The sequence below is a fragment of the Muntiacus reevesi genome, chromosome 2 (genome assembly GCF_963930625.1).
Source record: "Muntiacus reevesi chromosome 2, mMunRee1.1, whole genome shotgun sequence".
In the NCBI taxonomy this organism is placed as follows: domain Eukaryota; kingdom Metazoa; phylum Chordata; class Mammalia; order Artiodactyla; family Cervidae; genus Muntiacus; species Muntiacus reevesi.
The window spans coordinates 132146220-132169967 of NC_089250.1; the positions used below are offsets into that span (position 1 = coordinate 132146220).

Genomic DNA, 23748 nt, shown 5'->3' on the forward strand with positions numbered 1-23748 from the left:
CTTGGCGGTTTCAAGCAGGTCCCAGAGGCAGGAAGCCTTCCCTAAGAGGCGCACGGGTGGGGTGAGAGGTGAGGGGACGCTCAGGCACCCGCTGGCAGTGGGAACTGGGAGAAGCGAACTTGACCTCCGGCTGCGCGCGGGGCGTGTCTGTCCGCGCCTTCGGCTGCAAGGTCCTGCCTCCAACCTCGGCGGGCCCAGCGGAGCCGCTCCCGGGAGTCGGGGGCCGGGCCCGGGACCCCGCCCAGGCGGCGGCAGGGTACCCTGGGCTGGGCGCTGCTGGCCGAGCCGACGGGGCGGAGAGGAGCGCGGCGGGAGGAGGAGGAGGAGGAGGGGGCTGGTCAAGGGAAGTGCGACGTGTCTGTGGAGCCTTTTTATACCTCCTTCCCCGGAGTCCGGCAGCCGCCGCCGCCGCCGCCGCCGCCACCCGAGCGTCCTAGCGCCTCCGCTCCAGGGGCTGGGCTCCGAGTTCCAGTGCGCCGGGCACCGCCGTAGCTAGCCAGCATGTCCGAGGTCAAGAAGCAGAAGACGGTAGGCTGCCAGTCGCCTGCCTTCCTCCTCCGCTCTCGGCCCCGGACGCTCGGAGCCCATCCTCCCCGGGAGGGGGCGAGCAGCCCGGGCGCGGAGGCTGGGGCGCGGGGAGGAGGAAGGGGTGGAGGGAAGCAGGAGGGCGAGGCTCAGCCGGGATTCCCTGGGCAGCCCTCGCGGGGCGGTCCCTCCCCGTCCCGCGCCGCGGGGAACCTGCGCCCGGTGGGGTCGTCACGGCCGGGCTAGACCTCCAGAGCCGGAGGCGTGGGTCCCCATCCAGAGGAAGATCCAGAGGTGGGAAATTTCCTTTCTTCCCCCGAGAACTTTTTCTAGACACGTCTTTTCTTTTGAATGAACTCCGCACGGGTCCAAGCGGTGGGGGTAGGGGATGGGGTGCGGGGTGGCAGGGTCTGGGGGACCCCGGTCTTGCCAGGTCTGGTCGCTGGCGACACGTCAGGGACAGTCATTGGCGTTTTGTCCACGGAACCTCCTTGGAGTGGACTTAAGTGACAGACGTTCACAAAGAGAAAACTACGACTATCTAGACGAGGGAGGGAAATTGCCTTTCTACACTGGCAGGGTTCTAGCTCCTTGCTGGGATCGGTCGGATGTCACCCTAAGTTCAGCCATGGGGGAGTGGGTCGCTGGGGGCTCCTCAGCTTGGTGGAGTGAAATGAGCGGACTGTTTTGAGGAGGTTCAATTTTATCCACAGTGAATCTGGGCCATCCCCATGGTAGGAAATAGAAGGTTTGTTGAAAAGTTCCATTCCGACTTAGTGACAGGGGCTCCCGTAAATTCTGCATCCTTAAAAATGGCAGCGATGATCACAGACTCTTTTGGAGTTGGAAAGAGCCTTGTAGAGACAGCACCGGGGCCACACCAGGGCTGGTGTGCAAGCCAGCCAGTCTGATGGCTGAACACTCATCTTTTTTAACTACCAGACTGAAAGCCTCAGATGATTATGGAGGTCAGGGAAGGGGCTGACCTCTCTCAAACAGATTTGTGCTTGGCACATAGTAGGTGGTCAATAAGTGTTTTATTACTATTATGTAATACTTAACACTGAAATATCTTTGAGGTGTTTTTGTGGCAGGAGAGATGACAAAACATAAATTGGGGAAGGGGAGTGGAGGGGTCACACAGGGGCTAGGAGTGTGGGCTTGAGCAGCAAGGAAAAGGGGATGGGGGCTCTGTGGTTTCAGGGGCCACACTGAGCCTTCAGGAAGGTCCAAGAGGAAGGAGACATCTATTTGAGAAGGGAGAATGGTCAGGATTCTGTTGCCCTTTATAGGATCGATTTTAAAGTGGGGAGACTCTTGGTATATCTGAAAACACTTAAGTGCAAATCACTTGTGTTTGATTCCTATTTAATTGTATTAATTTCTGTAACATTCTAAATGGTGTCTTCTAAGCCACAAGCTGCTGAGGCACTTGGTAGTCTTTTATAGCCGTGAGGTTTCAGTTCTTACCTCCCGGCTAGCATCAAGAATTCCTTCCCAATGAGATTGCTTTCTCAAGCATTAGTAATGAAGGGGCAGGTGGTCTCTCTCTTTCTTGCCTCCAGTCAGCAAGAGCCTGTGAAGTGAAAGGCTTGAAAACAGGGGCTTTACACACGAATCATGGCAAATGCACAGAGTGAGAAACTTGAGGACCAAAGGATTTGGCTTTTGTATACGCATTTAGAACCCTCTGTGTTTTTTTTTTTTTTTTTTTTTTTTTTTTTTTGAGGTGTGTATGTGTTCTGCATAGGATTAAATTAACACCTGAAACAGCTAGCACGACTTGGCAACTTTTATATAGCTGACACAGTTATAATCCAGGGGACCAGTACAAGTCCCCCAAAGCGCCAGACAGATACTATTGGATAAAGCGAGGCAGCTGTAAATGCATCTGAAATTTCTCAAGCTTTAAATGTTAACTCAAACTGTGTTTTGAAACTTTGCAGGCCAAAACAAAATCTGCCCACATGTGCGACCTCTGAACTAATCAATTATTTGAAAAATGAGTCTTGCTGATCTAGGAAGCTTTCCTGGAAGTGAGTCTGTGCTGATCTTTTTCAGAAACTCACAGAAATCATTACCTTATTTTCTGTATTGTCAACTGAGGATGTCAATTCACACCCCAGTGACTGCAGTTACTCTAAATATTTGTTGAGCCCCTACTGTGTGCCAGACAGTCTGCTGGGGTGAACACATTGTCCCAGGATGTTTTTTTTTTTTTTTTTTTTTTCTCACTCTCTGGATGAATATAGCCTTTCAGTTCAGACCACTCTAAGAAGAGTAAGTAGTTCTGGTTTAAATGTGAGAATGTAAGATGATTTTCTCCAAAGCTTGAAAAAAATAAAAAAGGAAAGTTCTGTTATGAGGGAAGGTAGTACATTCCTGCTGTGTTAGGCATCCTTACCAGGGAAACCAAAGACAGCTAGGTGTCACAGCCCTCCCCGCTACCCTTGACAGCCCTCCAAACTTGGCTACTTCTGATCCCCTTGACACACACATGGATCCCAGGAGAAGGAAGGAGGCAGACAGCAGCCAGAAGATGTTCTTTCTTCTTGCAAAGGCCTGGTCCTTTCTTGCATCATTTCCTGGATTAGCATTTTTCAAGGTCCACAGACAATGTTATTATGTCCTGGAGACAACCAATCTGAAAATTCTGAGAAAGTCAACTGAGATATTAAAGTATTTCCCAAAGGGTCAAAGAAGCCAGTGTTTGGGAGGGAGTGAAGAGCTTTTGAAAAGTTAAACCTCCCCATAAATGTAAGCCATTATTCACCTTTTATTGTTTTAAAGATTCTGTACAATATCACATTATTTTCCTGGAAGTGGCTACTTTTAAAACTATTTGAAGAAGCTGTGTAAGGCAAGATATGAATTTCCAACTGGAAGGAAGGAGAAACAAGTACTTCCCGGAGGTCAGGCCCTTTGCCTCATCCTTACAGCAGCCTTTACCCAGAAAATGGAGCCTCACCTCTAGGAGAGAAGAAATACCAGCAGCAGTTTAGGATTTAAATTTGAGTTTGTCCAGGGACTTCAGCAGTGGTCCAGTGGTTAAGACTCCATGTTTCCATTGCAAGGGGCACATGTTCGATCCCTGGTTGGGGAACTAAATTCCAGGTTGTCCAACTTTGAAGCTCCTGTTCCTTTTAGTCCCTCTATTTCTCTGGCCCATAAATTTTCTCCTCCATAATGGCTTGCCCCTTACAGTTGTTGTGCGGAGTAAACAGCTCCTAAACACTGTCTTGCTCAGGCCTATACTCATATGCAGTCGCTACTGTTACTATTTTTTATTGCACCATACTGTCTTGGTTTGCCCAGCAAGGAAAAGAATGCACAGGTCAGACCACTCCAAAGGCTCAGTAAATGACAACCATCAGAATATCTAATGAAAGCAAACAAATACAGAAGTAGAGAGGTGATGATTTGAATTCTAATTATAAAATGCTGAATAGAAGATAAAGGTCGATAATTAGTGCAGACTTACCAGAGAAACCCAAATAATCAGCAAGATTTTGTCAACAACCTTGGCCAAGAAAGGCAATCTATATATATAAGTAAATACCAGACTAACTTCTCTCCACCCTTTCTGCACCTTCAGCTATTTCCACATTTATCTTAAAATTAATGTTGCCCGATTCATGCTGTTATTCCACGATCATCTCTTTGGACTTTTGCCGTTAAAGATAAATGTAGCTAACTATGAGTTTTATATCTCTGAGATAGTTATCTTTATCTTTCGGCCCTTTGTCTTCCTGTTAATGTGAGTGGTTATTCTGGTTTGCCTAGGGGATAATTAGGCTGAACTCAAACATGGAAACCTGAGGGAATGAGAGTCTGAGAAAGGAATCAGTGATGTCAATCTTGGCCTTAGACAATTACTGTTTATTTCAAACCCTGTCGCTAAATAATAATGGGCACTGTCTTTGTGTTTGGAAGTCTTCAGAAAACACAGAAAGTGAAAGTAAATAAACATACATATAATGCCATTTCAACCTTTCTTCACTTGGATGCTTTGCTCATGACAAGTGAAGTGGCTTGTATCTCAGCAATCCTACATACAGCCTGGCACAGAGTAGGTGCTCAATAAATAGATTTTCCATATTAGACTCTGGAATTGCTTAGCGGATGAATTTGGTTTTGGACATCTCTGTTTTCGTTAGATTTCCCCCAGCCCTCATATCTGTCTGCTCTCATATGATGGCTCATTTTTGCCTGGAAATCCATCATTAATTACCACTGAAAATTTACCTGTAGGGATTCTTGAGGCTTAGAATGAATTATCTCCCCACCCCACCCCAGAGGAGTTACTTTTGTTTCTGCCAGATGCCTGGTGGCACTACAGTCTGGCACCACTTTTGGGATTCTCCAGGAAAGAATATTGGAGTGGGTTTGCCCTGCTCTTCTCCAGGGGATCTTCCCAACTCTGGGGATCAAATCTGCCTCCCCTGAATCTCCTACAATGCAGGCAGATTCTTCACCCACTTAGCCACCTGGGAAGCCCCCTTTAACCTAAATGTACCACTTAAAGTTTCTTAGACCACCCAGGTGATGAGAATTTGAGTTGCACTTTCACACACAGGAACCAACTTGTGCAGGCAAGTTCTCATGGACCACCTAGCCGCCACCCCACCCCTTATCAAGGGGTGTCAAGGCAGTGTCCCTGCAGTCTCTTGGAGTGGGAAGTGAGTTAATTCCAATTCACTCTTATTTTTAAGGGGTGACTCTTAGGAACCTCAGCTTACTGTAGACAAAAACCTTTTTATTCTCTCCACTTGGGTATGTTCGAGGCTTTGTTGTCTCTTTCACCCCCCCTGTGAGGTTGTCAAAATCAGTGCAGATCTGCCTCTGTCAGGACAGAAGCCCCTTGTGCTTGCTTACATCTGAGGTTCTTGCTTTCCTGCAGATTTTGGCCAGGTGGTTCCTTACTATCTTGTTGGCTATTTGATGTTTCTAATTAGGTTATTTTATATTATAACCTGAATTTTATTTTTTAATTTTTCTGAAGCCTTAATTGAATTTGTAACAATATTGCTTCTGTTTTATGTGTTGATTTTTTTGGCCACAAGGCATCTGAGATCTTAGCTCTCTAACCAGGGATTGAACCTGCAGCCCCTGCATTGGAAGGGGAAGTTTTAACCACTGGACTATTAGGGAAGTCCCCATAGCCTGCATTTTAAATTTATTTTTATGGAAAGATTGGATGGCTTAACCTAGACTAGCATTGGTGGAAACAAAAATCTCTGCCTTTTCTCAGTTCCTGATTATCATTAACTTATGATGTGTATATCATACCTTTCCCTTATACCTATAGCACTTATAAAAGGAGTACTTTCAGAACAAGTAAACTTAAGACAGATTGCTAGTCAGAAATATTTAATTGAATCCCTTTTTCCCCTACAAAGTGCTAAAGTCTGGGCTAGGGGGAGAAGAGGGTGGTACTCACCTTATCTTAAAATTGCTGCCTATATGGGCATCCTTAGAGCTATGCATTGTCCTGTCTCACCCTCAGCTGTTAGTCCAGATCAAGTGCATTCCTGTCTGAAAGCCCCTTCAGTTCAACACCTTTCTTTGCTTCTCCCATGCTTTCATGGGTACCCTGAGGCCACTACACTGCAACTCTTGGGGTAACTCGGTGAGGCTATCTGAGATATTTGACGCTGCCCCCTGACTTCCAGAAGGGTGAGAGCTATGCTCCTATTCTGGTGTGACCATGCTGGGACTTGGAGCAGCTCTAGGGGCTGCTGGAGTCTATCCCTGCTTCCTCTCCTTAGCGGGTCTCTGGAGGATCAGAAGCACAATCGGTGTCCCCTCCTTTCAGAGTCCCCAAAGCTGGTTGACTCCTGTTACCCCAAGCCCAGGACCAGGCCCAGAACATCACTCACTCCCCTTCTCAGACTCATACTGGCATCTGAGCTCCTTCTGCTTGCAATAAATATTAAATCGAGCTTTTCCAGAAAGGTTATTTAACATTAACATTGGATTCCTTATAAATGTGGTCTTCTTGTTTCTCTTTCCTGCCTTTTGATCATTGAATATTTTTTTTTCAATTTAGAATAAATTGGCACACAAGATGGAAATATCTTTTTCTGTCTGCAAAAGAACCATTGTATTAAAACCTGACCTCTAATTTGCCTCTGATAACACATGGTGTGTAAACTGACTTTCATCAGTTGGCTGATGTGACTTCCTTTAAAATCTAATCGCAGCTCTTTCTGCACTTTACTTTTACTCCTGAAGTGGATTTTGCTATTACTGGCATTGTGAAAACATGACTGCAGCGTAAACATGGCAAGTTCAGTCTGTCTAGCACCAAATATTAAATTTTGGCAAAAAAAAAAAAAGTTATAAAACTGTTATAAAACTTCCCTAAAACAGTTACATTAAATATATCAAATGCTAATCATGAAAAGTGATCATTTCTATGCTAGGCTAGTATTTGTTTTAAATATATAGTTAACATCTTTGTGTTTTGTTATAAAAATACAGATTTTTATCTACCAAGCATCTATGTCCAGTCTAATAGTACAATTACTTTTTCTTTTTAATATGTGCCAAGTGTGGGCTTGAAAAATTATTTGCAGACTTTGTTTGGAGACTTACACCACATACAGTGAATATTTTATCCCCATTACTTCATTCATCTATACCTTCCCCAAACATTTATTTGTGGATAATTCATGCTTTCTCAACTTTTAGCAAAATAAGCAACTAAGATGTTGGTGATGATTTTTATTTTTATATCTTTCCTACTGTTAGAAACCTGAATTAACTCTTTGGTCCTCTACTATGATCCCATTTTGTTTTCCTTCAAGGACTCCGAAAACCTTTCTTTTTACTTCCTGTCTGATCCTCATTTATGAATTTGTTCACTTCATTTACTCAACAAATATTTTTTAAATGACCCAACCAGGACCCGTGCTTGCCATAATTTACCAGAGCTACCAAAACCTTATATTTGCTAATTATAGTTTTTTAGATCGTTCAAATACTGTCTTTAAACTACTCTAAACATAGCATTTACTTTTTTCTAATTGCAACACCCCACTCACAAACTTTATATGCTTTCAACCTTCTGCCCAGTCAGTATTACAGTGGCCTTGAGCCAGAAGCAATAAAATTCTCAACTGATTTTTCATTCATTTTTAAAAATCTTTTTCTCCCCCAAGTTAAAATTTTAAATTATTTACTTTTCAATCAAGTTGTTCCTACTTTAAAAAATGTATTTTTTCCCCAAGACCCCTAGCATTTTCCTTCTGGGAGGAAAATGAAGAGCTCATCTTCAAGCCATACAGGTTGATACACAGAGATTTGCTGAGGCACATGACTGTCTTCCTGGCCAGCTGGTGGTGATCCCATCACTGAGCTGGAACTCTGCTCACATAACTACAGGCCTAGTACTTTTCTCTTTTTTGTATGCCCTTCAAAAGAGACCCTACCCATTTTCTGTAGCTCTGTCTTTTCTTTTACATACTGGGAAATATTTTCCATAAATTAAAAAAAAAAGAAAAAAAAAAAACCTTCCAAGTTGGTTATCAGTGAATCACAGTTACACTTTAATTTAGCTATAGCATCTTATTTTGATATTCTGAAGATAGAAAGTGTGGACCAGAGAGTGGTGTTTGAAAAATGAAGGACTCCTCTGTTGGTTCAGTGGTTAAGATTCCGTGCTTCCACTGCAGGGAACATAGGTTTGATCCCTAGACAGGAAGCCTAAGATCCCACATGCTGTGAGGCATGGCCAAAATGAATGAATAAATAAATTTTTTAAAAAGAGAGAAAAAAATGTAATTGACCATTTTGGAATATGTGTGATGGTCCAGTCTCTCTTTAGAAAATTCAACTCATACCCTCCTACACTCCTCAACTTCACTTATTCTTTCTTAAGCCTTCTCAAACAGTTTAACCATTTTATCAAAAAAGAAAAAAGATAAAAAAGATAATAATGATTGCATAGTGTGCAATACAGATAAATTTATACTAGGCAAAATTTGAGGCAAATTCAGTTGTACATTGAATCTTCAGTTCTTGTTGTAGAATTTCCAATTTTATCTCTAAATCCATTCATTTCCATTGTTTCCTAAGTTCATGAAGTACCATGAAGTTGGTTACACATAACTGTGTGGTCCAGCCAACTAAATCTATCTAAATTGGTTAGTTCCAATATTCTTTTCCTAAATAGTATGAATAAGTATAGCTGTTGGGTCGTGTCACTAATAAAACAATGGCTTAAGTAGTTACTAAAAAAAATAAAAAATAAAAAAACTTGCCTTCATCTATTGTGTTTAAATTCACCATGTGACTGAGAACTAATAAAACATAGATATTAAAATTCTCTCTATGGGATTTGCATATTTACCAGGAGTTTTGATTTTTTTGAACATGCTTTGTTAGAAAACTCCTACTCTGTTGTGACTTGTTTATCATCTGCATTGAACCCTTATGATGTGGCAGGCACTGTTTCACAGCTTTGCCTGTGCATTAACTCATGTAAATCCTCACGATCTCCTGAAGGAAGTTGGTGAGCAAATAGTCAGGAGGGAACTCATTTAACTGAAATAGGCTTTAGAGAGTTCCCCACAGGAGAAGCTAAAATCTTATTAGCTGCTCTGTAGCTAATAAGTTGTTTATTTCATAGAGGGAATGAGACAAATGCCAAATAGCAAACGAAGTAGGATTAGGTATACTACTGTTTCATTTGTAAAATATTTTGGCAGCTGCCTACTGCTAATATCTCAAGATAGTAATAATGAATTCTATTAAGAGACATTCCTCAGCACTTTTGTAAAAAGAGGAAATGGCACATATTCACAAACGCGTGTTACCCTTGCCATCACACACATTTCTTTCCTTATGGTGACATAAAGCGAATAATTGGAAAGTAAATTTTCTTTGTGCTCAGACTCAACAAGTAGGGGTAATAGTTTTTATTGCCTAGTTTTACCACTGGGTCAGTATTCAACAAATGTGAACGGAATGATTTGTTTCCACTAAAGCTCCTAATACCTGAGCCAAGTTGTAACTGTGATTTGTCGATGATAAAAGGAAACCAGGCCACCCATGTGTTTTTCACAAAACAAAAATTTGACCTAGCTGGAAGTCAAGGCTTAAGGATGTTGGCAAACCAGATAATGCTTCTATTTTCACTGGGGACCGATGAGGAGTGCCTGGAAATTGTGAGATCGTGAATGACAGTTTCCAAGATGTTTGGAAGAAATATTTTGGTGAGTTTGTCTCATTCTGTCATCATAGGTTGGAAAAGTTTAAGATTTCAGCAATCCTGGGCCATAGCCTCAGTGACCGCTTCTAGGAGTGCCTGGATTCTGATTGTCAGAAGACGATTATGTTAAGAGACCAGAGCCCACACTCATAGGGAAGAGAGCTGCATTGGGTGCACGTGATTGTAGGGGCTGAAATGGAAGTCCTTTAACAGAGAGAGGTTACGTCATTTAAAGGAGAAGGAAATGGCAATCCACTCCAGTATTCTTGCCTGGAGAATTCTATTGACAGAGGAGCCTAGTGGGCTATGGTCCTTGAGATCGCAAAAGAGTCAGACATGACTTCACAACTCAAGGACTTCATTTAAAGGGGACTCCCAGGTGGTTCAGTGGTAAAGAAACTGCCTGCCAAGCAGGAGGCTCGGGTTCGATCCCTGGCTTAGGAAGATCCCCTAGAGAAGGAAATGGTAACCCATTCCAGTATTCTCGCCTGGGAAATCCCATGGACAAAGGAGCCCAATGGGCTTACAGTCCGTGGGGTCTCAAAAAAGATGGAGACAACTTAGTGAGTAAACAACCTTATTTACATAACAGGAGTAGTCGTGACAACATAGGAATTAAACCACAAAACCCATTGTTTCACAGCGTGAGACACCTTGGGTACAAAATTCTGTCTGAAGGATGTGTTGTCTCTGCTTAGCTGCTCAGTGAAAGGAAAAATCTGGTCATAATAAACATCTGATTTATTTTCTTCTCAGTTTTGAGGCTTTGGTTTAATAAGTCCTTTACACTTCACACTATGATATGTATTCCTTTTTTTTTCCCACTCAAATCTCCATTTTATTGAAAACAATATGAACATGCTAAAAAGATAAAATTTCAGAGATTTCCCTTTATACAAGTATGTTACTTAGCTCTCAAATACACCAAACATTTTAAAGTCTCTTTGAAGAAAGAATAGCGAATATGTATTATCTCCCCCTTTCTTTGCAGTTTTGAAATTCTTTTATTCAAAGATAAAGTTTTTAAAGTGTCTTATGTTGGAATATAGCCAATTAACAATATCGTGGTAGTCTCAGGTGGACAGCAGAGACTCAGCCATACACATACAGGCATCCATTCTCCCCCAAACTCCCCTCCCATCCAGGCTGCCACAAAACACTGAGCAGAGTGGGTTATCCATTTTAAATATAGCAGTATATACATGTCCATCCCCAATTCCCTAATTATCCCTTCCTCCCACCCTTTCCCCCAGCAACCATAAATCCATTCTCTAAGCCTGTGAGTCTGTTTTGTAGAGAAGTTTGTAGCGTTTCTTTTTAGACTCTGTATACAGGGGATGTCATACAATATTTCTCCTTCCCTGTCTCACTTACTTCACTCAACATGACAATCTCTAGGCCCATCCATGTTTCTGCAAATGGCATTATCTCACCCTTTTTAATAGCTGAATAATATTCCACTGTATATGTGTACCACATCTTCTTTATCCATTCCTCTGTCGATGGACATTTAGGTTGCTTCCATGTCTTGGCTGTTGTAAACAGTGCTGCAGTGGACATTGGACCACACGTATCCTTTCAGATCATATTTTTCTCTGGGTATATGCCCAGGAATGGGGATTGCAGGGTCATATGGCAGCTAGATCCCTTGAGGTTGAGGAAAGACACTTGTTGGTCCAGCTAGGTTTCTAAATAGGAGGAGGGAGCAAGCATTTATTCAGGAACTTTCAATGCAGTCCCTCATGTCCTCATAGTAACCTATGGAATAGTTGATGTTCTTATCCACATTTTATAGTTGAGAGCAGTAAAGCTTACTGATATGAAATAACTTGCCTTAGGATGTACCAGTGCAAGAGGCAGGGCTGACACCCTCCTAATTCTAATGCCCTGTTTTCAATCATTCTTTTTTCCTTCATCTGTTAATGTAACAGATGTCATGTACGCTACAATTGTCAAAATGAAGATTATTCTGATGACTGAAACATACGTGTAAAATGTCTTTGTGGATGCAGATGAACTCAGTGAAGAAACCGAGAAGATGAGGTGCTCGCTTTGAAAGTGATTTTCCTCAGGGCCTTTTGGAATGTTGTGTGTAATCTTTAGAAGATGTGGATTTGAGCAAATGCTGTTAAAAGGCAATAAATGTTAGTCTGGAGGAGGCTCTGCAGCCATTTTTAGAATGGTAGTGTTTGGAACTGGACCCAGCGTCTCACCTCAATAATACAAAGCTTCAGTGTTCTAGTGGGTGAATGCATACACTCAGGAATAAGTGTCCTTAGAAATAATCACAGTAACTTACATGTAACTCTAGACCTGGCCTTGTTCATTATGTGGGAGCTGCACAGTTGAACATTCATGAGTTACAAGTTCCCAAAGCCCCACAAGCTACAGGTCTGTTCTCTGGATGTACTAGAGGTTTCACTGACATTTCCCCAGCTCAGCACAGAATTTTAATCTTTCATGGTTCAAGGAGCCTGTGTCAATATACACAGCCTCATTACCAGAACCAATTGCAAAAGAATATGAAGAAAATACACTGAGGTAATGAACCATAGCCTTCAGCGGAACACTTACAGGGCTGGTGTTTAGAAGGGCAGCTAAGACCTGTGCTGAACACTATACTTGTGTGGTTCAGAGTGTCTTCTGAAGGTAGTTACACATTTCTCGGGGGCTCCATTTGATATGTGTTGCGTTTCCCTGAGGGTAATTGCCACCTGCCAGAATTACAGCTAGCTTCCTCTGGGTATTCATGATACCTTTCTTTCATCATGCTCATCAAGGCTTTTTCATAAATTCTTCTTAATTATCCTAGCAACTCTCTGGAATAGGTGGGTATACGTATTATATATCTTTACTTAAATAAAGCAATGTTAAAAATTCCCTAAAGGCCTTCTTGTGAGCCCATATAATAATAGAGATAACCCAAGTTTGCCAACTTTAGTTGGCCTAGTACTTTATTTTGTCTCAGAACAGACAGAAGCTCAGGGCCGCCTGAATGATATTTGGAATGAAGTCTTTCTTATTGGGACCAAGATAATTGTGTGCTGTGAAACATGATATGGCCTCATTTTCATTTTGAGAGCTGGTGCTGTAAACACTATAATAGATGAATTAAGTGATTCAGCTAATTATACCCATTTTTTTTTTATATTTGCCTACAAAGCTAGCATGTGATCCCTGAAATAGAGAAGGTTATACATTAAAATTTTTCTACCTTTGTTTTGATGTCGTGTATATGTTTATTTTAATAAGACTGGAAACTAAACCATTTCTTTGCTGCTAATTCATGCTGGATTACCTTCTTTTTAAAAAATTTTTTTTTTATTAGTTGGAGGCTAATTACTTCACAACATTTCAGTGGGTTTTGTCATACATTGATATGAATCAGCCATAGAGTTACATGTATTCCCCATCCCAATCCCCCCTCCCACCTCCCTCTCCACCCGATTCCTCTGGGTCTTCCCAGTGCACCAGGCCCGGGCACTTGTCTCATGCATCCCACCTGGGCTGGTGATCTGTTTCACCATAGATAATATACATGCTGTTCTTTTGAAACATCCCACCCTCACCTTCTCCCACAGAGTTCAAAAGTCTGTTCTGTACTTTTGTGTCTCTTTTTCTGTTTTGCATATAGGGTTAATGTTATCATCTTTCTAAATTCCATATATATATGTTAGTATGCTGTAATGTTCTTTATCTTTCTGGCTTACTTCACTCTGTATAATGGGCTCCAGTTTCATCCATCTCATTAGAACTGATTCAAATGAATTCTTTTTAAAGGCTGAGTAATATTCCATGGTGTATATGTACCACAGCTTCCTTATCCATTCGTCTGCTGATGGGCATCTAGATTGCTTCCATGTCCTGGCTATTATAAACAGTGCTGCAATGAACATTGGGGTGCACGTGTCTCTTTCAGATCTGGTTTCCTCAGTGTGTATGCCCAGAAGTGGAAATGCTGGGTCATATGGCAGTTCTAGTTCCAGTTTTTTAAGAAATCTCCACACTGTTTTCCACAGCGGCTGTACTAGTTTGCATTCCCACCAACAGTGTAAGAGGGTTCCCTTTTCTCCACACCCTCTCCAGCATTTATTGCTTGTAGACTTTTGGATAGCAGCCATCCTGACTGGCATGTAATGGTACCTCATTGTGGTTTTGATTTGCATTTCTCTGATAATGAGTGATGTTGAGCATCTTTTCATGTGTTTGTTAGCCATCTGTATGTCTTCTTTGGAGAAGTGTCTGTTTAGTTCTTTGGCCCATTTTTTGATTGTGTCATTTATTTTTCTGGAATTGAGCTTCAGGAGTTGCTTGTATATTTTTGAGATTAATCTTTTGTCTGTTGCTTCATTTGCTATTATTTTCTCCCATTCTGAGGGTTGTCTTTTCACCTTGCTTATAGTTTCCTTTGTTGTGCAAAAGCTTTTAAGTTTCATTAGGTCCCATTTGTTTATTTTTGCTTTTATTTCCAATATTCTGGGAGGTGGGTCATAGAGGATCTTGCTGTGATTTATATCGGAGAGTGTTTTGCCTATGTTCTCCTCTAGGAGTTTTATAGTTTCTGGTCTTACATTTAGATCTTTAATCCATTTTGAGTTTATTTTTGTGCATGGTGTTAGAAGGTGTTCTGGTTTCATTCTTTTACAAGTAGTTGACCAGTTTTCCCAGCACCACTTGTTAAAGAGGTTGTCTTTTTTCCATTGTATATCCTTGCCTCCTTTGCTGAAGATAAGGTGTCCATAGGTACGTGGATTTATCTCTGGGGTTTCTATTTTGTTCCATTGATCTATATTTCTGTCTTTGTGCCAGTACCTTACTGTCTTGATGACTGTGGCTTTGTAGTAGAGCCTGAAGTCAGGCAGGTTGATTCCTCCAGTTCCATTCTTCCTTCTCAAGATTGCGTTGGCTATTTGAGGTTTTTTGTATTTCCATATAAACTGTGAAATTATTTGTTCTAGTTCTGTGAAAAATACCATTGGTAGCTTGATAGGGATTGCATTGAATCTATAGATTGCTTTGGGTAGAATAGACATTTTGACAATATTGATTCTTCCAATCCATGAACACGGTATGTTTCTCCATCTGTTTGTGTCCTCTTTGATCTCTTTCATCAGTGTTTTATAGTTTTCTATGTCTAGGTCTTTTGTTTCTTTAAGTAGATATACTCCTAAGTATTTTATTCTTTTTGTTGCAATGGTGAATGGTATTGTTTCCTTAATTTCTCTTTCTGTTTTTTCATTGGATTACCTTCTTATTTCCATGAGACATAAAAATTTTGAAGTATGTCTACATGATAGCACCCTGTTTAGATCTGTGTATAGTTGCTGTAAAGTACAGAAAAAGTTATTACCTTAAAAAAGCTGATATAGACAGGGATTTGAGGAAAATGAAGGGTACAAGAGTCAAGGAGATATCTAACTTGATCCTGTAGACCAGGAGTTAAGAAATTCAGTCCTGTGACCAAATCCAGCCCACACAATTTTGGTATGACCTGTAAGCTAAGAATGGTTTTTAAAACGTTCTGGGGAAACTCATTGTTATATCTCCTTTAATGATATCATTGAAAATATTGTTCATTAATTACAACACATGATGTACTCTTTATAAAGATCTATGGAAGAAATTTCTGTTCAGTCTTAGTATCAATAGCAGAAAGGTTGTATTTTTTCTGAGGATTTTTTTTTTTTTTTTGGTATAGTCGTTTGGGAACTGTACATTCCATGACTGCTCAGGTCAGTCCACTTCAAGATGCCTGCCAGAAAGCTCGGAAGTGGGTTTGTGGCTCATTTTCTATTTTTGTACCAGTTTCATGCTTGGTATCACTCACTTTATGCCCCTATGTTGTTTTCTCTTTTCTTTTTCACATCCACTCAGAAGTGAGGTTTTGGACCTAGTAAGTTATAAACATATATTAAACATGACACATATATTAAGAACACTAAAACATATATTAAAGGGACTTACCTAGCAGTCCAGTGGTTAAGACTTCACCTTCCAATCCAGTGGGTATGGGTTTGATCTCTGGTCAGGGAGCTAAGATCATATATGCCTCATGGACAAAAAATCCAAAACATAAAGCAGAAGCAATATTGTCACAAATTCAATAAAAACTGTAAAAAAAATCTTTTAAAAATATAATTAAAAATAAGATGTATTGAAACTTTAGTTCCAGAAACTCACAGAGCATTCCTTATGGTCTCAACCCAGAGAACCCTTCACCTTTTCCCTACTGTTCTATGCCTTTCCAGGGCTCTGTGTCTGTAGGACCTTATGGAAACCAATCCTGAAAATGCTTATTAAGTGCTTTGTGGTCTAATAATCTGTCCTTGCTGCAGGCTTATCAGCAAACCCCCTGAAGTTGGATAAAGACATAGATCAGATATTCTTCATCTAGAGTCCAGAGGACTTAGGAGGGTTATGAACTTGGATGGAGATGTTATTTTTATAACCTATAATAGAAATTTATCACTTCCTTCAATGATGATCACAGACAACAAATCATCCCATTATTAATAGTGCTTGTGATTATGTCAGCAATAGAAGGCACAGATATTTTCAGATGCCATAGGTTGCTGCTTATGTTGCTTATGTCATGAAAATTTCTGTGTTCTTTATTTCTCTGAAAATAAGATAATTATTATAGCTGCCGATCTAAACATGAGGATCTTTATATTTAATATCCTGATAAAGAAGTGTATTTATTACCACCCTATAATTTTTTTAAAAAATTGATAACTGTAATTCATTTTTTCCTTTACAATCCTTTGTGTTTTATTTTATGCATTTAAAAACATTTTTCTGAGAAGGGTCAATAGACCACCAAAGGAATTCTTCTAAAAGGATAAGAAAGTTCTGTACATGGGTACACCCACATAGGCCCACACACACAGTTTTTACAAGCAGTTCTTCCAGAGGGTTCACAGAAGTCCAGACAAGGTTCATATCTAATAAGCAGTTTAGAAACTCAGGCCCTGTTAGCTAAAACCTGTGATAGAAGATCCACATGAGGGAGGGGGTTTATTTTGTTTTTTGTTTTTTTTTTGAGGCCCAGTTCAAATGAATCACTTTTGGAATCAACCTACAGTGCTTAGTCATAATCTTAAGACATAGTATTGGTTCTGGCTGTCATCATTTAGAATTATTTCTTTCATCCATTAAGCAAGGAATGTAAAATCTTCATAAAAATAATCTCTTGGCTTTTGCCATATCAACTCTTGACATTTTTCAGTAATGAATTACATATCTACTACTTTGGGGACTTCCCTGGTGGTCTAGTGGCTAAGAATTTGCCTTCCAATGCAGAGGACTGAAGTTTGATCCCTGGTTGGGAAATTAAGATCCCACATGCAAAGGGGCAACTAAACCTGCATGCCACACGAAAAGATCCCACATGTCACAACTAACACCTGATGCAGCCAAACAAATAAATAAGTATAAAAAAAAATATCTACCACTTCGCACTCTTTGATTTTTAGTTTGTACTGGAAAGAGCTTTGAGTCTTTGAATGGTCAGAGGTGGATATGTACATGTTTCATAAATTTGGAATTGGATAAAAAGTACAAATGCCCCCAGATGTTAAGTACATCATACTTTTCCTATTGTTCTGTTCTGAATGTTTTTGTTGATAGTGTCTGTACTAATCAAGTGTATTTTTTTGTTCACGAAGCCACAGTTCATTTGAAAGTATCATTCTCTGCTAATGTTTGTGTGTTGTACATCCCTGGTTAGGAGTTGCTTTACACTTGCATGACTTTTACGTTTTCTTCTGTTCCTTTTATTGTACTGGAATTCTGAATTCTCTCCTTATTTTATTGAAATCTGAGTGGGACCTTAGAGGTTATCTAGCCTGGAGTTTCTCAACGCTGCTAATATTACAAAATACTGATGCCTGGACACTACTCCCAGAGAACTGGATTGAACTGGTCTGTGTGGGGTTTTTTAAAACTTGGGTAAGAGGTTCCTTGGTCTGGCCTGGCAAGAGAACCGTCACCTAGCTTACTTCCTGCCCCATACAAATGTGGAGCATGGCAACATGCCCGAGGCTCTCCAGCTAGCTAGTAACAGATGGGTTTTCTCTACTTCAGAATGCTCTTTGCTCTTTAAAGATTCCCCCCCGCCCAAAAATTCTAGGCCATTTACCAGCTAACTCAGACTTTTGTGATGGCCACATTCCTCATGGAATATATAAAATTAAATAGTACAGCTGCAACGTTTAAAAACTTGCCATCCTTGTCCTATTTTAACATTTCCTAATTAACAGACAGCTTTCTGGAAAAACCTGGAGATCACTCTTTCCTAGTCAGTTGTTCCTGGCTGTGGTAACAATTTATCCCTGGACATTTGCCCCATTCCTGAATCACAATTAAGAGAGTGGCTTATTTTTGTAAATAGCTTATAATTCTTAATAATATAAGTCTCCAGACCTTACTGTTGAACCTAATGTGCCCCAATGGGAATAAATCTAAAAAGAGTCCCTTGTCACATTTGATGGCTTTGAATATTAAAGATCCACGTTGAAAGAACTCTCCAAAAATAGGCCTGCCTTTCCATGTGGTTTGTCAGCATAAATCCAACATTTCTGGGATATAAGTACCTCATCATTAGAAATGCTGTTCATTTATATATTTCATGCCTATCATCTGAACTTACTAAAATGAATCAAATTAGTTTATAACCATTCTGACTTTTTCACCCACACTAATAAACTTCTTGCCTTGTTTTAGCTGATCAAGGATTTTGATCAACTTTATATATCTCATTGAGCTTAAAAATTAGTAATGCTTTGCCTTATATAACACATCTTCATAGAGATTATTCTTTCTTAATGCAGTAAATGAGAAGAAAAAAACAGATTTAATATAGATAATAGGCTTAAAAAGATTATATGACTCAAGCTAGTGCAATTCTTTATTTTCTAATTTATTTTTTATTGCAGTATAGTTGATTGACAATATTGTGTTAGTTTCAAGTCTGCAACAAACTGAATCAGTTTTATGTATATCTATATATATATATATAGATATATAGCAAGAGAGAGAGAGAGAGAGAGCACCACCAGGGAAGCCTGAATATATATATATATTCTTTTTTAGGTTCTTTTCCCATATAGATTACTACAAAATATTGAGTATAGTTCCCTGTGCTATACAGTAGGTTCTTGTTGGTTATCTATTTTATATATGGCAGTGTGTATATTCTAATACTATCACTCAGTCATGTTCAGCTCTTTGAGACCCCATGAACTGTAGCCCACCAGGATTCTCTGCCCATGGGATTGTCCAAGAAAGATTACTGGAGTGAGTTGCCATTTCCTCCTCCAGGGGATCTTCCTGACCCAGGGGTTGAACCCACATCTCCTGTGTCTCCTGCATTGCACGTGGATTCTTTACCTGCTGAACTATAGAGGAAATGTATATTTTAATCCCAAATTCTTATTCTTTATCCCTTCCCCTGCTAATGACAATTCTTAAATCAATGGCCGGTTTTCTGGTCTGCAGTTGGTTTCTTTAGGATAAGAGCTTCCATTTACCTTCTTTTTCCTTCCATCTCATTTTGAAGTGAGTTTGGTTATAACTATTTTGAAAAAAACCCTGATACTGGGAAAGATTGAGGGCAGGAGGAGAAGAGGGTGACAGAGGATTAGATGGTTGGATGGTATTACCAACTGAGTTTGAGCAAACTCCAGGAGATAGTGAGGGACAGGGCAGCCTGGCGTGCTGCAGTCCATGGGGGTGCAAAGAGTTGGACACAACTTAGTGACTGAACAACAATTTTGAAAACAATGTGTCCATATATTTTAAGCATAACAAAATTCAAATTCTCCTTTTCCTATAATTCTCTTTAAAACTATTAAGACAGAAAATAAACTTCACCTATAGCAGATCAGAATATCTTAGAATAAAAAATGACATAGATCAAATGGTTTGGCCTCTAGTAATCAGGATAGAGAAGAAAAGGGAATTCTGCACTAAGCCCTCTCACCATCCCTGTGTAGAATCAGACAGAGAATTGCCTCCCCAAGGACGAGCTATGTTTCTCTTCTAGATTATCTTCATTTTTGCAGGCAATATAATTTCAAAGTTTTGTAGAGTAGAATCCCTTTATCAAGTTACTCTGGGAGAGCTATCTGCTATCTCTTTATGGGACAACAACATTATCTATGTCGTGTATAAGGTTTATGTTATACACATGCATGTGGATTGCACTTTAACCACTCCATATCTAGGGCTGATTCTAGATCTGTACCTGCCAAAGGATGAACTTTTAAAAAATGTTATCAGAGAGATGAGAAGGCAGTCTTTTTTAAAAAGCTATGCTTAGCCTTGTGAATATAGATAAGCATTTTAATGAATTAGGTTTAATAAGATTTGATGGAGCAAAGGTTTAAGCATAAAAAAATAAAACCAAAAGCTACAAGAAAAAAATTTGAATTTTATGATCTCATAGCTGGGAAGACTTTTCTAAGTGTGACACAAATTCAGATACCACACACACAGAAATACACATACAAAATTTTTAACAAATTAAAATCAAAAGACAAACAACAACCTGTGGGAAATTTTATAACCCAGAGAAGACATAGTTCTGGTTTTCAAAATAGACAGCATTCCTACAATTCAATATTTTAAATTATCAACAATCCAATAGGGAAAAAATTGTGGGAAAAGAATATGAAGTTCACAGAAGAGGAAGTGCAAATGACTCTTAAATATATGATAAGATGCTGAATCTCATTCATTATAAGAAATACAAATTAAAAGTATGAGATTGAATTTTTCACCTATCAGATTGGCACAGGTAAAAACTTAACATGTTATATTGGCAAATGTGTGAGAGAAAAAAAAAACATTCTCGTACATTGCTAGTGAGATATATATGTAAGTACAATTTCCATAGAGATGTTTAGAAATATCTGTTACAATTAAAACTTTTCTTTGAGCATATTCTTTGAGCTAGCAATTCAAATTCTATATTCTCTTTTTTCTGTAGAGATCTTGCTAATGAGTGAGATGACATATATAAGGATATTCTTGGCAGTGTTTTGTAACAAAAGGTTGGAAACAACCTAAATATCTATCAATAGGATTATTTAAGTACATTCTATGCACTTTTCTGTTATTATTATAATATATACATAGTACAAATTAATTTGCCACTGTTTAAAAAGAATGAGGTATCCCTGAATTATACCAATCTGGAAAGATTTCCAAGCATTTTATTAAGTAAAAAAGGCCTGATACAAAAGAGTATATGGTTACATTTGGGAGAAAAAGGAAACAAGATGTATATAGTTATAAGCACATAGAATATACCTGGAAGGATGCATAGGAAATTAATAGTATTACTGCCTGCAGCAAAGAGAACTGAGTGGCTGGGTAGGAAATTTACTTTTCAAAATGAGAAAGTTGTATTTATCTATCTTTCTAGATAATGTATATATAGTCAGAAACTGTGAAGGCTCTGTGATTTTATCCCACTTGCAGTCTAATTAGCTTGCCATAGTTTCATGGATAGTGGCAGAAAACAGCTCCTGAGTCAGAGAAAAAGGGCATTGTTACTTACAGCACAGCAATCATGAACATCAGCTTTTGTGCTGGTTTTTCTTGCCCCCATGTCCCAAAAGGGGCATGCATCTAGACGGATACCAGCGCAAGCAGTGAGTTGTATTACAGGAAAGAAACTGTAAGTGAAGGGAACCTGAATCTTTTTTATGATGGGCAGTAGGGATGTTGGGCTTCCCAGGTGGCTCAGTGGTAAAGAATATGCCTGCCGATGTAGGAGACACAAGAGACTCGGTTCAATCCCTGGGTCGGGAAGATCCCCTGAAGTAGGAAGTGGCAACCCACTCCAGTATTCTTTTTTTTTTTTTTTTTTTTTTAATATTATTTTATTAGTTGGAGGCCAATCACTTTACAACATTTCAGTGGGTTTTGTCATACATTGACATGAATCAGCCATATAGTTACATGTATTCCCCATCCCGATCCCCCCTCCCACCTCCCTCCCCACCCGACTCCTCAGGGTCCTCCCAGTGCACCAGGCCCGAGCACCTGACTCATGTATCCCACCTGGGCTGGTGGTCCGTTTCACCATAGATAATATACATGCTGTTCTTTCAAAACATCCCACCCTCACGTTCTCCCCCAGAGTTCAAAAGTCTGTTCTGTATTTCTGTGTCTCTTTTTCTGTTTTGCATATAGGGTTATCGCCACCATCTATCTAAATTCCGTATATATGTGTTAGTATACTGTAATGTTCTTTATCTTTCTGGCTTACTTCACTCTGTATAATGGGCTCCAGTTTCATCCATCTCATTAGAACTGATTCAAATGAATTCTTTTTAACGGCTGAGTAATATTCCATGGTGTATATGTACCACAGCTTCCTTATCCATTCATCTGCTGATGGGCATCTAGGTTGCTTCCATGTCCTGGCTATTATAAACAGTGCTGCGATGAACATTGGGGTGCACGTGTCTCTTTCAGATCTGGATTCCTCAGTGTGTATGCCCAGAAGTGGTATTGCTGGGTCATATGGCAGTTCTATTTCCAGTTTTTTAAGAAATCTCCACACTGTTTTCCATAGTGGCTGTACTAGTTTGCATTCCCACCAACAGTGTAAGAGGGTTCCCTTTTCTCCACACCCTCTCCAGCATTTATTGCTTGTAGACTTTTGGATAGCAGCCATCCTGACTGGCGTGTAATGGTACCTCATTGTGGTTTTGATTTGCATTTCTCTGATGATGAGTGATGTTGAGCATCTTTTCATGTGTTTGTTAGCCATCTGTATGTCTTCTTTGGAGAAATGTCTGTTTAGTTCTTTGGCCCATTTTTTGATTGGGTCGTTTATTTTTCTGGAATTGAGCTTCAGGAGTTGCTTGTATATTTTTGAGATTAATCCTTTGTCTGTTTCCTCATTTGTTATTATTTTCTCCCAATCTGAGGGCTGTCTTTTCACCTTACTTATAGTTTCCTTTGTTGTGCAAAAGCTTTTAATTTTCATTAAGTCCCATTTGTTTATTTTTGCTTTTATTTCCAATATTCTGGGAGGTGGGTCATAGAAGATCTTGCTGTGATTTATGTCGGAGAGTGTTTTGCCTATGTTCTCCTCTAGGAGTTTTATAGTTTCTGGTCTTACATTTAGATCTTTAATCCATTTTGAGTTTATTTTTGTGTATGGTGTTAGGAAGTGTTCTAGTTTCATTCTTTTACAAGTGGTTAACCAGTTTTCCCAGCACCACTTGTTAAAGAGATTGTCTTTTTTCCATTGTATATCCTTGCCTCCTTTATCTTTTCTGACCACAGTGCAGTAAGATTAGATCTCAATTACAGGAAAAAAATTGTTAAAAATTCCAACATATGGAGGCTAAATAACACGCTTCTGAATAACCAACAAATCATAGAAGAAATCAAAAAAGAAATCAAAGTATGTATAGAAATAAATGAAAATGAAAACACAACAACCCAAAACCTATGGGACACTGTAAAAGCAGTGCTAAGGGGAAGGTTCATAGCATTACAGGCACACATCAAGAAACAAGAAAAAAGCCAAATAAATAACCTAACTCTACACCTAAAACAATTAGAGAAGGAAGAAATGAAGAACCCCAGGGTTAGCAGAAGGAAAGAAATCTTAAAAATTAGGGCAGAAATAAATGCAAAAGAAACTAAAGAGACCATAGCAAAAATCAACAAAGCTAAAAGCTGGTTTTTTGAAAAAATAAACAAATCCAGTATTCTTACCTTGAGATCATTGACAGGGGAGCCTGGTGGGCTACAGTCCACAGGCCGCAAAGAGTTGGACGTCACTGAGCGCACACACACACAACCCTCGCCCTTTGTTCTGGAGAAGATATTATCTCTCTCAACCAAGACTATTCACTATACAAACATCCTTGAAAAGATAATCTGAAATAAAAAGCAATTAACACTCTGCACAGCAAAAGATGGGCAGAGACACAAGAGAACAATGCAGAATTATCTGAATCTCTTATTTATTTGTAATATTG

The 23748-nt window shown here is 39.6% G+C and overlaps 1 protein-coding gene across 1 annotated transcript in view; it reads left to right on the forward strand.

Moving 5' to 3' along the window:
* Positions 1 to 365: 365 nt before the first annotated feature.
* Positions 366 to 23748, forward strand: part of PAPSS2 (3'-phosphoadenosine 5'-phosphosulfate synthase 2) — an 88002-nt gene continuing 64619 nt past the window's right edge. Inside the window, exon 1 of the mRNA XM_065922847.1 lies at positions 366 to 528. Within this exon, the coding sequence (XP_065778919.1) occupies positions 502 to 528 (27 nt within the window). The 5' untranslated portion in view covers positions 366 to 501. The remainder of the gene's footprint in view (positions 529 to 23748) is intronic.